The 15,762-nt window shown below is 47.4% G+C and overlaps 1 protein-coding gene across 1 annotated transcript in view; it reads left to right on the top strand.

The window, feature by feature from the left end:
* The window catches only part of ST8SIA2 (ST8 alpha-N-acetyl-neuraminide alpha-2,8-sialyltransferase 2), a 61,510-nt gene extending 48,630 nt beyond the window's left edge, over positions 1–12,880 (top strand). The window contains exon 5 of the mRNA NM_001097548.1: positions 12,595–12,880. Within this exon, the coding sequence (NP_001091017.1) occupies positions 12,595–12,880 (286 nt within the window). The remainder of the gene's footprint in view (positions 1–12,594) is intronic.
* Positions 12,881–15,762: the final 2,882 nt, after the last annotated feature.

Raw genomic sequence — 15,762 nt, 5'->3', positions numbered from 1 at the left:
CCTCTAGCTCCTGATACTGTAACCTTTCTACTTCGGTTTCCATGAACTTGGCTATTTTAGATACCTCATATCTACCTCATACAAGTAGATGCATACTGCTTTTGCCTTTTTGTGACTGATTCCACTTAACATAACATCCTCAAGGTTTATCCATGCTGTAGCATGTGTCAGAATGGCCTTTCTTTTGAGGACTGAATAATACTCTGTTGTATGTATACGCCAGATTTTGTCTGTCCATCCATCCATCAGTAGACATTTGGGTGGCTTTCACCTTGTTGACTATTGTGAAGAGTGCTATTGTCAACATGGGTGTGCAGATTATCTCTTTGAGACTCTGCTTTCAATGGCTGCATCGTATGGTAGTCCTATTTTTTATTTTTTTAAAGAATCTCCATCCCACTTTCCATAGTGGCTGCACCATTTTACAATCCACCAGCAGTGCACAAGGTTTTAGTTTCTCTACATTTTCACTGACACTTGTTATTCCATCTCCACATCTTTGCCAACACTTGTTATTTGGTAGTAGCCCATTTTAACCACTTTTACGTGTACAATTCAATCAGAAGAAATGTACTGTTAGAGGAAAATGTGGCAGAAAATTTTTATGACATTAGGTTTAGCAGTGGCTTCTTAAGTATCACACCAGAACACAGGAAACAAAAGAAAAAAGAGATAAAAGGGACTTCATCAAAATTCAACCTTTCATGAACCAAAAAGTCAATATATTATAAGAGTGGAAAAAACCCACCTGTAGAACAGGGGGAAATATTTGCAAATCATGTATCTGATAAGGGATTAATATCCAGAGTATACGTGGAACTCCTAGATCTCAACAACACCACAAATAAATTAAACAACCCAATTTTTAAATGGGCAAATGACTTGAATAGACTTTTCTACAGAGAAGATATACAGATGGCCAATAAGCACATGAAAAAATGCTCAACATCACTCATCATTTGGAAAGTGTAAATCAAAACCACAATGAGTTACCACTTTCCACCCACTGGGATGGCTGCTATCAAAAAAGGGAGGAGGAAAAAAAAAAGGGAGGAAGTAACAAGTGTTGGTGAGGATGTGAAGAAATTGGAACCTTGTGTCTGCTGGCGAGAATGCAAGTGGGAGTCACCTTTGAGGCATCCAAGTGTCTTTGTTCTGCAAAAGAGAAAGCTGACGCCCAGATAAGTGGGGTGATTTGTAGGAGGACACCCAGCCAGTGAGGAACACATCCAGGAACTGAAGCACAGCCCTTTACTCTAGCCAGGGCATCAGATGCAGCAAATTCATACCTAGCCAGTTCTAGATTAGGGGCCTCAGGGAGTTCAGTGGTCTGAGTACTGTCACACCTGAGAATTGGAGTTAGGAGACCACATTGGATAGCAGTGTATGAAGACTCTCTGTGTACATGGCAGTTCTTCTGAGTCTGGGACAGCTTTTCCAACAGACAGAACAAGCTGAAAGGTCAGAATGCCTCAGAGTCTCACCAAACACCCGCTGGCAGCTGAGGCTTGATAGAGCCCTGTGGAAAATCCCGTTGAGGTTCTCAGTTTTGTTTGCCCCTTGACCTCACCTTGGCCTTTGCCTCCCTCATTTGCTTGATTGCTCTTTCACATCTAAGCCATTCAGAAGAAAAGCAGCCATCCTCAGATAGCAGCTGTGCATCCACACACTCTGAATGCAGCTGGGTGGCTTGAAATGTCCAGACATGTCCATATACAAGTCATTGTGCTCCTAGGGCTGATTTAGTGTCCCCAGTCCATCCATTCATGGGGAAAAAAACTGTGAGATGCTCTAGTAACAGCAAATAGGCTTGTCACAAAGACCAAATGAGATCATTTATACAAATCACTTTAGAACCCAATGCTGTTCATATTAAGCCCATCTAACACTAAAACCTGGCACATGGTAGAGCCAGGCTTCATGTGAAGAAACCAAATGACCATGGTTTTAGTTCCCCTGGTTAAACAATCTCCTTCTACACATTTGTGGTTATTAGCCTACTTCTTATTGTTAGTTATTTGAGTAATAAGTGCCTTAAGGCCAGGATAATGCCACTTTGTGCTGCATTCCTGTCCCCTACACAGTGCCTGATACTGAGAGAGCATCTGGTGACTGGCCAGGGGGTCCCCAAGTGAACTCAGATTGATGAAGGACATGTAGGAGAATAAATGAGGGGCACAAGAAAAAAATCCCTAACATTACTGTACCAGATACCATGCTAAGCATTATGACATGTAATGAGAGAACTAGTACCAATATCCTATTTTAAAGACGACAAATTGAGTCTCAGGTGGAAGTAACTTGTACAAGGCCACATGGCTGGTAAGAGACAGATTCAGGACTCCTCCCTTGCTCCTGATCACTACCCATTTGCCCCTGTGACAATAACCAGCAAATAAAGACAGGGACCCTAGAAGAATAATGTCAGGAAGGCCAAAGTCAGAGTGTGAGCTTATGAAAATATTAAGAAAAACAGAAAGGGGGCACCTGGGTAGCTCAGTCAGTGGAGCCTCTGATTTGTGATTTCAGCTTAGGTCATGATCTCAGGGTGGTGAGATTAAGCCCTGAATCAGGCTTGGAGCTGGGTATGGAGCTTGCCTAAGAGTCTTCTCTCTATCCCTCTCTATCTACCCCTCCCCCCTAAAAAGAAAAAGAAAAACAGGGCATTTTAGTTTCAAGTAAGAAGAACCAAAAAATTAAGGGCAGGCACTGTAAAAGCTACAAAAGACAGATAGGAACTGGACCTTGGTTTGTCTTCTACACCTGTATTCTCAGCAAAGGAGAGCTATCTTTTATCTGAATAGCATAATGAAGCCTTTGATGTCATTATTTACAGTCCTGCTTCATTGTCCTAAACCAGTGGTTCTCAACATGGTCCCTGGACCAGCGACATTAGCATCACCTGGGTACTTGTTAGAAAGGCAAATTCTCAGGCCCACCCTACACTTACTGAATCAGAAACTATATGTCTGGGGACCAGAAATCTGCATTTTAGCAAACCCTACAGTTGATTCTGATGCACAGCACAAGTTTGAGAACCTCTACACTCAACAAAACCAAGACCTATTAACATCCCAGGAGATATCATGCACTTAGACCACAGAGCAGCTGGCCCTGATCTTCCCCAAATCATACAAAATTGGAGAAGGACAATCTGGAGCAGGCCATTCTTGCCCAATTTTCTAAAAGTGGGGAAAAGATGGACTCTAGTGAGCTTGTTATCAACCCCAAGCCATAGTCTCAAAACGGTTATCAGTGTAGTGGCTTATGAACACCTGAAGATGAAGAAGCAAACATCAAGAGCAGGTGTGCTCATGGGGCAAACAGCAGAGCACACTGTCCTGGTCTGCTCTTCTGGGAAGGGTAGGAGACAGGTAGATCTGGAGTCAGTGTAGTCATTTCATATCTTGGTTTAGGTCGGATACTTTGATAAAGTATTTCTTGAGCAGCATGGAGAACAGTGATATTTCAGCAGGTAAAAGGGAACAAATGTTAAGTCTCAGAGAAAACTTGTAAAATAGATACTGTTTTCATCCCCATTTTACTCATAAGGAAACAGGCTCAGGGATGTTAAGTGAAGTGCTCCAGCTCACTCAGATGAGGAGGAGAGGGACTAAAACCTATGTGTATGGGTTTCAGTTGGGTCTTCTCTTCCACTGCCATCCCTCTTCTCATGTCCTTGACAGACTGACCACTGTTGACCATGGACACCCAAAAGACACTAATTAAAAGTTGACTTCATGCGGATCTCTCAGAACACAACACCAGCCTCCTATACTACCAGCTGTCCTCATTTTTACCAATGACTTAAACAAAGGCATCAATTGTTTTCTTAGCCAGTTCATAGAAGACATGACTTTGGGGGGATTCCTAATATTTGAGTTGAATCCAAACTACCTTTGATGGGATGAAATAAGAAGCCAATTTAAAAGGGTTAAATATAATACAGACAAATGCAAAATTCTGTACTTAGGTTCTAAATAATTGTATAGGTGCAATGAACATTGCCAACCAGCAATAGGAGTGTGGTTGGTTGCTCAAAGGGATAAGATGATCTTAGATCACAGCGATGTATGTATATCAGTTTGAGAGTTGAGGTCAGCAATGACCTTGGTTGGGTCCCACTTGGAGAAATTTGGGGTTCCAGGATGGAGAGGGACCACAATGGCAGAGAAATTCAAAAGTTGAAAGTTTGGGGAGAGAAATCTCCGAAGAGCATGAGAGCAATCTTTCTTCAGTTAGCAAATACTTATTTGCTATAAGCTAGAAGGCCCCAGGCCTGTGTTGAGGGAACATAAAAACCAATGAAACAGGGCTTTTGCCCTTGAGGGGCTCACAGATTTGGCCTGCAAGGCTCCAGGTGTAGAACTAGGGCTGAAAAGGGATCTACAATGAGTCGGGTGTCATCTGGACCCTGGGAAAAGCATTCCCACAAATAAGGGTCATCTGAAATGAGCTTGGTTGCCTCTTGTTCAGACAGCAATGAATGCCCCTTGCTGGGCCATGACTTGGGAAATCCGCGTCATACAGAGTTAGTGTATCAGTCTTCCAGCGCTGCTGTAGGATCACAGGCCAGGTGGCCTCAATTGACAACAGTAAGTTATTGTCTCACAAATCTGGAGGCTGGAAGTCCTTCTGAGAGCTCTGAGGTTAGAATCTGTTCCAAGCCTTCCTTTTGTGGAGGAGCATCTCCATCATTTTCTGTGTCTGCTTGTTTATCTGCAAATCCACCCCCACCCCGCCCCCGCTTATAAGAACATCAGTTGGATTGGAATAGAGGCCACCCTATTGATTCTTGCTGGTCTGAGGCAGTTATTGGGCCTGGGTATCACAGAGAGGGGACAATGTGGTGCAGAGAAGGCCTGTCCTTTGACTCTTACTGGCTGAACAGCTCTTCCAGGGGGCTTCCAGCTCTGCCAGCCTGCAAGAGTGGCATAGTGCCCTGGCTGGCTGTTGGCAAGGGAGTTGAACAGCCCAGGGGAAGGACACCCAGGCAGTTGAATATGGCTGCAGGAAGGGGAAAACTCTGGTCTGCAGATGGTAGTGAATGGCTCAGATTCAATTATGACAATAGAGAAGGCTGTGACCCATAGAGAGGGTGGCCCTCGGGCAGGAAAGCAGTCCGCTGCCTGGCCCATTTAGCTGCCCAGACCATGGGCCTGGTGCGGAGGAAGCCTGTGAATTGGTGCTTAATTAGGCACCAAAAGTGCTGAACGTCGGCCCTGGGATGGCAGTGATCCAGCGGGCATCCCTGCCAGAGCTGGAGCAGTAGATCAGCAGAGTGGGCATTGCTGCCTGGCAGCAGGGAGCAGATACCCAAGCGCTAGATGGGTGAGGGAGCAAGCATGATGCAGAGAAAGACGCAAGACCAGCACAGGTTGGAGGTGCCCTCTCCCAAGCATGCCCATCACGGTCCCAAGAATATGTCCCTAGGGTCCGTCCAGTAGCTGGGTTCCAGTCTCCTCTAGGGGACATGGAGTATGGAAGTACATTTCAGGGCAGTGCTACATAGAGAAAAGGAGGGAAGTCTGTGGTATTAAGGCACAGATGGCATTTTGTCACTTTTCATAGACTATTTTTTTTCAAACAGCAATGCACATAGTAAAAAGAAAAATCCAAACAATATAAAAGGATCTGAAGTGGAAAGTGAGTGAGTCCACCTCCACAGAGGCAGCCTGTTACACTGGTTTTCTGTGTTTATTCTTCCAGAAATATCCACTTTTTACACATAAGGGAGCATGTTTTAAGCACTGTACCTTGCTAAATTCTGGAAATCCTTCCACATCAAGACACACCACCCTGTTCTCCTTCACAGTGTCTGGACCATAATTTATGGGGGCACAAGCCATGGTGGACATTGCAGTTTTTCCCAATCTTTTGCTAGTATCATCAGTGCTACGGTGATCATCTATACCGACATCTGCACTTACGTACCTCCGTAGGCTTGTTCTTTAGACATGCCATCGCTAAAAAGAGACGCATGTGAGCCTTGTTAGTTTTTATAGAGGTTACCAAATTGCCCTCCCTAGAGGCAGGTACCAATTTACACTCCTACTTATGATTATTGAAAATGCCTGCTTTCCCATAACCTCACCAGCATGGTAAATTACCAACATTTGTTATCTTTGCCAATCCAGCGGAAAATGCCATCTGATTGTTGTGTGAAATTAGATTCCTTTAATTATGAATGAGGTTAATTATAATTTTTTTCCTATTTGGAGCGGCATCAGTTTAGATCCCAGAATCCAGCCAGAAGTTTTTGGCCCTCAAGAGGTGGTCTTTCTGGATCACTGCTGGGCCAGAGGTGATCCCTGTAGGTGAGTGACAGTCTCTTGACTCTTCCAGTCAATGTAAATGTCCCTTCCAGGGACCTGCCCTATAGCAGAAGGAAGCTCTGAAGTAATCGGTGTCATGGTTTTCCTCCTTTCTTTCAGCAACAAAGGTCTAAGGCAACGTTAGCCTGCCTTTCACATGGGCAGACCTAGTGGCAGCTTAGAAGGGTCTGTGGGAAGCCAGCCTCTTCCACTTCCAGTGCCCCCACAGGGAGCCACTAGCCCCCACTTGCTCATTTTCACTCCTGGCTTCATTAAATAGAGATTTGTGATGCACCCATTTTGTGCTTGAGCTATCCTAGCTAGCATCTGGAGCTATATAGAAACAGGAAGCCAGTCCACTTGCTCACAGAATTTTAAATTGTAAGGGAGGAGAAAGGCAAGTAAATGAATAATTATACCATGGCATGATAAGTGCTGTGATCAGAAAAGAACAGCACACAGGGCACAAACCCACTGGGGGAGGTCCAGGAAGTGCCATTGAAGCCGAGACCAGAAAAAGGGGCTACCAGCCAGGAGAACTGGGAGTTGCTATGTCCTCATAGGAAACAAGAAGATCCTTATAGCAGTGTGGCTATGCATGCTGGGTGGTGAGAGGGATCCCAGGCCCAGGCCACAAGGGCTTGGTGACTGGATGTTGTCCTGGGGACTCCGAGAGTCACTAGGGAGTTTTTGGTGGCGTGGTTATCCTTGAAGTTAACCTTGCTTATGTGAGTGTAGAGCACTGGCGTGCGTGAGCATGAAGGCCTGGGGACCAGGAATCAGCCTCAAGCATCCACGGGACTTGGTCGGCCCTGCACTCCAGCCCCAGATTTTGAGACAAAAGCCCCAGCTCTCCATTTTCACAAAGCTGAGCAGCCTTGTCCTGAGGTGTTCCTCAGGATACCAGAGCCCTCAGCAGTGTTCCCAAAGAAAAGACAGCAATGGGCTGTGGGTCCTTAGATCAGGGCCCAGGCTGCTGATGTGGATAATGGGAGACCAGGGTTCTGAGGGTCCTGTCCCCGACTTTGCTGCTCATCTTGCACAAAGCGTCACCGAGTGTCCCATGGCAACCACCTGTAAGGCAGTCCTGCTTTTAAGGGACAATATGAGCTAGTTCCCACAAAGTGCTCTTAGCATCTTACAGAAAGCCTTTTGGTTCCTTTTTCCAACAGTGGCAGCCACTGTGCTTGCCACATACCGAGCTCAGAAATTCAGAAAGAAGGATAAATGTGCTTTGGAGATGATTTTGGCGATCCTCATCTATAGCTGTCTATGCACATAAAATACGGCACTTAATCGTCTTAGCAATTGGGGTAACCAATTTGGAAAATAATTACTGCCTTCTTTGAGATTACTTTGCCTTCTAATTAAAATCTCAAGACTGGGATATTAAAGGTGCATTGTCAATACAATGTCCCGGATGCACCCAGCTAACCTCATTTGGGAAGGCAAAATTAATTAGTTTGTGTTTTAACACCCAGCTGTTATCCTGAGGAAGGAAATCGTCTGCAAGTCGGCCACACACACAGTGTCTAAATTGGCCAGAGTGACTGAGGGGGGATAGAAAGGAAATCAAGGATGATTTGTTCCCACATAACTCAGTCAGCTCCCATTACAAGCTGCTCATTAAATGGCGTCCCCGCATCCCCATCAGACATTGCTCAAGAGTGTTCTTGTTCACCCGTGGAGGCAGAATGGAAAATAAGTGGGTCCCTCCATGCCATTGAGCTCTCCATTCATTCTGGAGCCTCCTTTGCTGTTAACACCTGTCTCAGTGATTGATTCTCCTGGGGAAAGCCGACAGCAGATCGAAGAGGGTGGGCACCTCTCTCCCTGTCCCTGCTGGCCACAGGTACAAGGCTGTGTGCCTTCCTGGCTTCCCTCTTTCTCCTTTTCAACTTCTATTTCTCAGTTCCATCTAAGTCAAACATTTGCTGAGCACAATGGAAGCCAGGATAATAATGTTTCTAGGCTGTGCTGCGGTAATGACCCCAGGGCCTCGTGGTTTAGCACAACAGAAGCTGATTTCTCGTTTATGCAAAGTGTGATGCAGGTCAACATGAGCTCTCTTCCAGCCAGTGATCCAGGGATCTAGGATCCTTCCTTCTTAGACTGACATGGCCATTATGAGACACTCTGAGGTTCCTCATGGCAGAAGAGAAAGAAGGACTGCGGGCCCTTAAGGCACATTGGCCCCCCCAAGGGACACCCTTCCTGTCACAGCCTGTTGGCCAGAACTGGTTACATGACCCCAGTTCCATTGCAAGAGACGCTGGGAGATGTAGAAGGGCACATGGAGTGTTTGCTGACCACTTCTGTCCCTGCCACAGTGCTCTGGCTGCCCTATGCATTGAGCCAGGTACCTCTGAACCCCCTACCAGGAGTGTGAGGCATGGCCCCTGCTCTTAAGGAGATGGTAGCACAGTTTTGTGTGGGAGGCCCACTCACCGAGTAATGGATTATCAGGCTGGATTGATAAGCATAACAGTAGAAGTAGAAGCAAAGTTCATGAAAGTAGGTGGAAGTGATTCCCTAAGCATGAACCAGGAAGAAGAGGGTGGAACAGAAGGAACATTTCCAGGAAGATGTAATTCATGTGCTTGGTTTTGGGGCAGAGGAGAGACAGTTCACCACTGGGATATGTGGAGGAAAGTCACATCTGCAGGGAGGGCACAGCACATGTCCATGTAACCTCAGACCTCCTAATGATCAAATTCTTCCCTCCCCACCCCTGAGCACAGCACTGATGTCCTGAAAAGAAATTCATTTCCAAAAGCCTCCTCACACTAAGGCCTTATAATCTGAAAATAAACAAACCACAAATCCCTAATATGGCATTGGTGACCTATGTTAGGGTTTGAATTTGCTCAGGGAGCAAACAGCCCTATGCTCTCATGCAGGGACACTGCAGTGGCTTGCATGTCCCTGAGGAGTACTAACAGCTACTACAGCCAGCTTGTGCCCACCCTGACCCTCCAGAACCACCATGGGGTGGAAAAGGCCCAAGAATCAGAAGTAGGGAGGCTGCATTTTATCTAAGCCCTGTCTAACCAGCTGCATGAGGAGCACCACTGCTCAGGCACATCTCCCTGGACTCCCACGTTTTCCTCTGGAACCTGATAGAACAGGACAAATCCAATCTAGGAGGCCCATGGATCACCTGCAAATACAACCTGTTGACTCACCCAACAGGGCCTCACATGGTGTTTTTAAATTTTTTTCAATAGTTGCCAGCATTCAAAAATTTGAAGAAATTGCATAGAAATCCAGATCTCTGGTAACTCTGGAAAACAATCAGAAAATTTGGCAGCACCACACTAGACAACAGTAAAACTGCCTACCCCTTTAGATGCCACAGTCCCCACTACTCCCTGTTGCCTTGGCAACCCTGAGGCCAGGCACTGGTTTTTCCTGCACATGTTCCAGCTCCCAGCACACTCGGTTACATCCCCTACCAGGCCATTGGGCTAGACGAGTCTCCAGGACTCAACCATCTTTAAAACTCAATGAGTATTCCTTAGGCTTACTCTTTTCCCATATTTTCTCTAAATATACCTTATTCTTAGCAGAACTACCCACCAGTGAGAGCAGGGCTTCTTGTCCTTGGCTGAACATTTGAACTACTGGGGGAGGTTTTTAAAAACCTCAGTGTCCAGCCTGCACCTGGAGGTTTCACTCAGGATCAGTCTTCTTAAAGCTCTAGGTCAAGAAGCACTGAGTTAGAACCGAAAATGCAATGGACCAGCTCAGGAGGGTGTTGAGATCCCTGTTATAGGAGGTGGTTAAGCCAGGGCAGATGAGCACTTTGCAACAATGTGTGGGTGAACCAAAGATCAGCTGCTACTCTCCCAGGATTCTTCTCCTTCCATTCTCCCTGCCTTTACCCCTCAGCACCTTCCCAAGCTCAGCTCAACCCCATTAAATCTATAGGGCACAGGTGGTCTCAGGAAGGGCACCTTATCTCTTAAGCCTCAACCTCAGCATCAAGCCCCCCAACCCCCAAGCCAGCACCATGCCTTCCACATGTCAGTTGGGAGTAAGCCTCTCAGCAGTTCAGGAAAGAAGACATGATGAAGGTCTGCAGGATGCCCATACAGGCTTTTCCCTATTACTTCCCAGTTGTGCTTGTAATTAACAGAGCCATTGTCTTGCTCCCCATCTTTGTCCTCTTCATCTGATTTCGGGTTGAAAAATTCAGCTGCAGGGAAGTTTCTTGGCCCAGACAGGATGAAACAGGAGGAGATGCAACCAGAGTGGTCTTCAACTGAAAGACTTACAACAAAAGCCTGGGTGTCTAGGTGCTGCCCTGGAGGCTAGCATGGTGCCCTAGAGAATCATGCTCACGGGATGGTGTGGGGATTGGGGTGGGGGATATGTTTCACTATATCACATATTACATGATTTACTAAAATTATATGGGTTACTAGGAATCTGTAACTTGTCTGATTCAAAGGCTAATACCTCCTCCCAAAAAAAAAGGATTTAAGGTTAACTTTCTGGAATGTCTTGGTGTTTCCTTTTTGAGGCTGCAGAAAGAACCACTGGTGAAAGGAAGGGCATACTGGAACTTCTCGAAAATCTTACCCCTGCCCACCCAACTTTTTTCCTAAAAGTGCTGTGAAGAATGTGAAACATTTTCAACTTTCAGCAATATGTAAATGTCCTGCCTGGCATACTTTTACTTCCAGCATGAATTTAACTGGTGTGTTTGACTATAAAGTCACACCTGTCACTGTGCTGAGGGTCATCAGAGGCTGCGCTGCCGCTGGGAAGTGGATGTTCCTCACAATGGCAGGCGGAGCACGTGAGATGAGGCGCACAGAGGTTGAGGGCAGAAAAACGTGGTAGTGTCTGGGGTGTGGGCGCGCAGCAGGAAGGAGTTGGTGGTAAGGAATTCTTTCTACCAAGGCATACCCATTGCATTTAAGAGGACTCAGGGTAAGGTAAGGAGAAGCTTCTTACAAGGAATCAAGAGGGTAAACCACACATCCCAATGAGTTCTAAATCCAAGCGGAAGAACCACAGTGGAAAGTCAAACTGGTGGCAAACAGAATGGATGTTTTCCCACTTCTGGAGAAACGTCTAGATTGTGTTGAAACTTGGAGATCCCCTGGTCTATGGCCCACCATAATAGAGATGCGAAAAATTAGGTCCAGCAGGGAGAAGTAACCTGCTACAGCATACAGGTAGCTGTGGACAGAACTGTCACTTGAAACTCAAGTCTAAAAAGTTGGTAGCTCCCCCAGACCTCTGTTTCCTAGACTGTGGAATGGAGATGGGTTCTTCCTCACTGCTGGCTGAAGGAAACTGAGGCCCTCTGTGTGCAGAGATAGCTCGTGCCTTGCCCAGCACTGGGCCCCTGAGCCCAGTGCCATGCTCTCTCCACTTCTCTGTAGCTCATCTTGTTACCCCCAACAGATTCCTAGGTAGGAAGCGGGAACTCCCATTTCAGAGGGAGGTATGCCAATGCCATGGCAGGCCGTGAGAAGAGAGCACAGTAGAACCCGGCTTCGCCAAGCAGAGCACCATCTGGTGTCCCCTCAGCTCTCAGGGAAGCCACCCATGGTCAGAGGTGGGCAGCCTGCTTGAGAGATTGGGGGTCCTGCAGGCAGGGATGGGAAGGAAATCCAATTATGCTCAAGAGACAAGGAAGTCAATCTCTGCTGGGGTCAGGAATGGTGACAGGCAAAGGCACATACCACAGGACCCTCCACAAAGGGAAGGTGGTGGGCACCGTGCATGAGCCACCCTTTAATCAGGGGTCTGCATTCTGTGGCCCGAGCAGCAAGTTGCCACGCCCACATGTGTCATCTGTGGCTCTCTCGTGCTCCAACAGCAGAGGCCGGGAGCATGACTGCAAAGCCAAAAATATCTACCAGCTGGCTCTTTATAGGAAAAGTTTGCCTGCCCCTGCTTTAGATTTCAACAAGCCTGAGCTCAGGTCAAGGTCTTGCCCTTTCTACCTAGGTGACCTTGGACAAGCCACTTTTGTCTGAGCCTCATTTCTGCATCTGGACCTACTAACAGGCTCATTATATTCCCACAAAAGTCATGTATGTGAAAGAACACAGCACAGGGAACATTTCTGTTGCTTAATAAATGTTGGTAGTCAATCCCTGTGAAGGGAATAGGTAACCAGTGGCTCGATTGATCGCCACAATTCTTGGAGTGGCAGGAAGCAGGCTGCTGGACAGTTTAAAGTTGTCCTCTTCCTGGAAAGGAGGATTCACAAACTCATGTTTCTTTTTTGTTTCTTTCCTCACTTCTTTTATTTTTCCAGATACTGGCTGACCAACAAAGTTCACATCAAAAGACCCACCACTGGTCTCTTGATGTATACCCTGGCCACACGCTTCTGTAACCAGATCTACCTCTACGGCTTCTGGCCCTTTCCACTAGATCAGAACCAGAACCCGGTCAAATACCACTATTACGACAGCCTCAAGTATGGCTACACCTCCCAGGCCAGCCCCCACACCATGCCCTTGGAGTTCAAGGCCCTCAAGAGCCTGCATGAGCAGGGGGCTTTGAAACTGACTGTTGGCCAGTGCGACGGGGCTACGTAAGGTGGGCACCCCATGGGACTCAGTGGCTCACATTTCCTGCCAGCTACACCACAGGCAGATGGGAGTCGGGGTGGCACAAACTATAGAACAAGCAGGCTAGTGGTTTTCTTTGTTAAAGTGTAAAACAGTGACCAGAATATATATATCTATACCTGCATATATATATTGACCTGAGTATTTATAACTGTGTGGTGTTCATCTAGCATTAGGCAGATAAGCCACAGGAAGAAGGTGTGGAGAACCCACCCAAACTGGATTGAGACTCAGTCCATCTTTAGGGGCAGAAGGACTTGGCATGAAAAGAAGCCAGTCCCATGACTTTGGATGACAAACTGCCTCCTGGGTTGGAGAGATCTTTGGGCTCATGGATGGATAGAGAGCCACCTGTTGGCAGCTGCCCCGAGCCGCTGAGATACGCAGATTCTGGGTGAGCCAAGACCCAGAGGGGACAACCTGACCCAAGTCTGAAATGGTGCTGTTCACAGAGGAGAAGGAGGTTGAGGGGTCCAGCCTGGCAAAAGAGTACAAGGATACCAAGAACCAGAGGCTACTTCAGAGCTGTGGGCCTGGCCCCGCAGACTTAGAGGTGAACTGTCCAAGGGATGATCCACAGTGGACCCGGCTGTCCCAGACAGGCTTCCACAGCTATGGAGAGAAGGCTAGCGAAGAATCCATGGACAGTCCAAATTCTGGCTTTGCAAGAACCACCAAGACCTAGACAGAGCAGACAGATGATACTAAAGAGCTGGTATGTTTCCCTGGTGTTTTTGGAAAATTGAGATTTCCTGCTCAGGGGCAGCACTCCACCCCACAACAGGGCAGAAGAGTGTCCAAAATGTGGTTGTTTGATGGATGTTCTTTAAAGAGACTAGTGCCCCCCAAGGAGGAAGGGACCCTGAGATCTCACCCTCTGGGTTAGCCCACTTCCTGCTCTATTAGAATGTCACATGAGGGATGGTACTGTCCCCTTCTCCCACTAGGGAAACCACAGCAGAGGCTTGAAAGGGCTCTGTCAAGATAAATGTCACCCCTTTAAAAATATATATGATTGCCTTTCGGGGTGCCTCACAGAGCCCCAGAGTGTGAGACCTGAACATATGTTAAGCACCTAGCTCCATTTCTCTGACACCACTCTGTTTGCTTTCTGCATCGTGCACTCACGGGGCTTCTGCAGCCAGACTGCTGTGTCAATGTCACTTTCTCATCATCTTCCTATCCTGATGGTCACACAAGCCAGCATGGAGCTCCAACACCAAGCTTCTCAAGTCTGCAGGGAGAGGTTCCAATGTCCACCCCCATCCCCACCTACCCACCGTCCTCCAGAGGCAACAATTTTAGAATTTCACAAAATCCTTTTTGCCCTCTATTAAGATTAATTGTTAAGATTCTTCTTTTTTTTTTTTTTTTTTAACCCAAAGCCAAATGCAGTATCCAAACACTGGGCATAATCTCCCCCAGGGAAATCTGGGCTCCATGCCAATCACTTAGGGGCTGGAATCAGAGGTCACATATAGACAAGCCTTGGCAGGCTTGATTTGTTGGATGTATTTCCCTGCCTGATAAATAACAGTGTTTTAAAACATATTTGAAAGATAAGTAAAAAACCATTATCTTGAAGGTGAAGGGAGTTAAGAAAAGTTAACCAAGATCTGCTCCTAAGCACACGAGACCGGACATAATTAATCAGCGGCGACTCAGAACAGGACATTTGCTCTAAATTAATGGCTGCTGGGAAGCAAGCGGAGGCGTTAGGAGGATACTCAGAACCATTCACCCCACACGTGGGTGCTCCAGCTCCAAACCACAGCTGCGATCGCCACCCTGCATCTCTCTGCTTCTTCCCTTCTTGTCCTTGCTTCAAGTCTGATGCTTCAAGTTGATGCTTCAAAGTCTGAGATTTGGGATTTGCATCATAAAAATGAATATTTAAAAAAGCAACAGCCCTAACAGCCTCTGTGGGAACTGAGTGGTTTGGACTCCCTTGCAAGAAGTGGAAATAATTAACATCATATTTTACGCTTCTCCAGAGCCTTTCATCTTGAGGATCTCAAAGGCCCTGGAAGACATTTAATATCTGAAGCTGGCAATGCCCTGGGGAACAGGTAGTCTTGCCTGGGCCTCAGTGGATTAACCAAGGCTTTGGACTCCAGAATGTTCCAGTGGTGAGTCCTGAGGGGAGCCGGGATGTCAGGTCCTGGAGTTGGCCCCACGCTCCGTGTACCAGCCAACAGCCTGCCCTGCAGGGCACTTCAAAGCAAGAGCTCCGTGGAAGAGATGGTTTTCCTTCGGTCCCATATTGGTCTTGGTTCCTTAGACGGACACTAGTGGCTGCTGAAGTAGAAGGAGTCCTGAGAACGTGCCCTCAGGTTCTCTCCAGAGAAGAGCTGGGAAGCCAGGACCGTCCACATCCCTCCATTCCCCTACTCACAGGTCCTGCGCTGCCGAGTGCTTCCCATCTGATGGCAGGAGCTCCAGGGGCCTGGGCTTCCCACCTGGGTGTGCCCCTCCACCTGGGTGTGCAGGCAGGAGGCAGCCCATCCCCTCTGCCCACTGAGAGTAGCTAACTGCACAGGCCAGCTAGCCTGTGTGGCCCCGAGGAGTCCCAGCCTGCACCCTGCTACCCTCCTCCACCGCCTTGTGACTGCAGTGGTCACAGCCATCCTCGAAGCAGGAGACCCTTTCAGTCACCTCCTATTGACCATGAGTCAGTCTCCAAATGCCCCACCATCACTCACCCTGGAGCCTCTGAGACCTGCATGCTCCTCAAGCCCCCAAATGCCCACCAATTTGCCATCGGCCACCTCCTTGGCTGAAGAGAGGGAGCCATCTGAAATGCCAACTCTCCTCCAGATCTCTTGATCCCTTTCCTCCCCACTCCTCTC

This window comes from Canis lupus, chromosome 3 (genome assembly GCF_011100685.1).
Source record: "Canis lupus familiaris isolate Mischka breed German Shepherd chromosome 3, alternate assembly UU_Cfam_GSD_1.0, whole genome shotgun sequence".
Taxonomy (NCBI): domain Eukaryota; kingdom Metazoa; phylum Chordata; class Mammalia; order Carnivora; family Canidae; genus Canis; species Canis lupus.
Note: the sequence above shows the minus strand (reverse complement) of the source record. Positions and strands in the feature narration are given on the sequence as shown.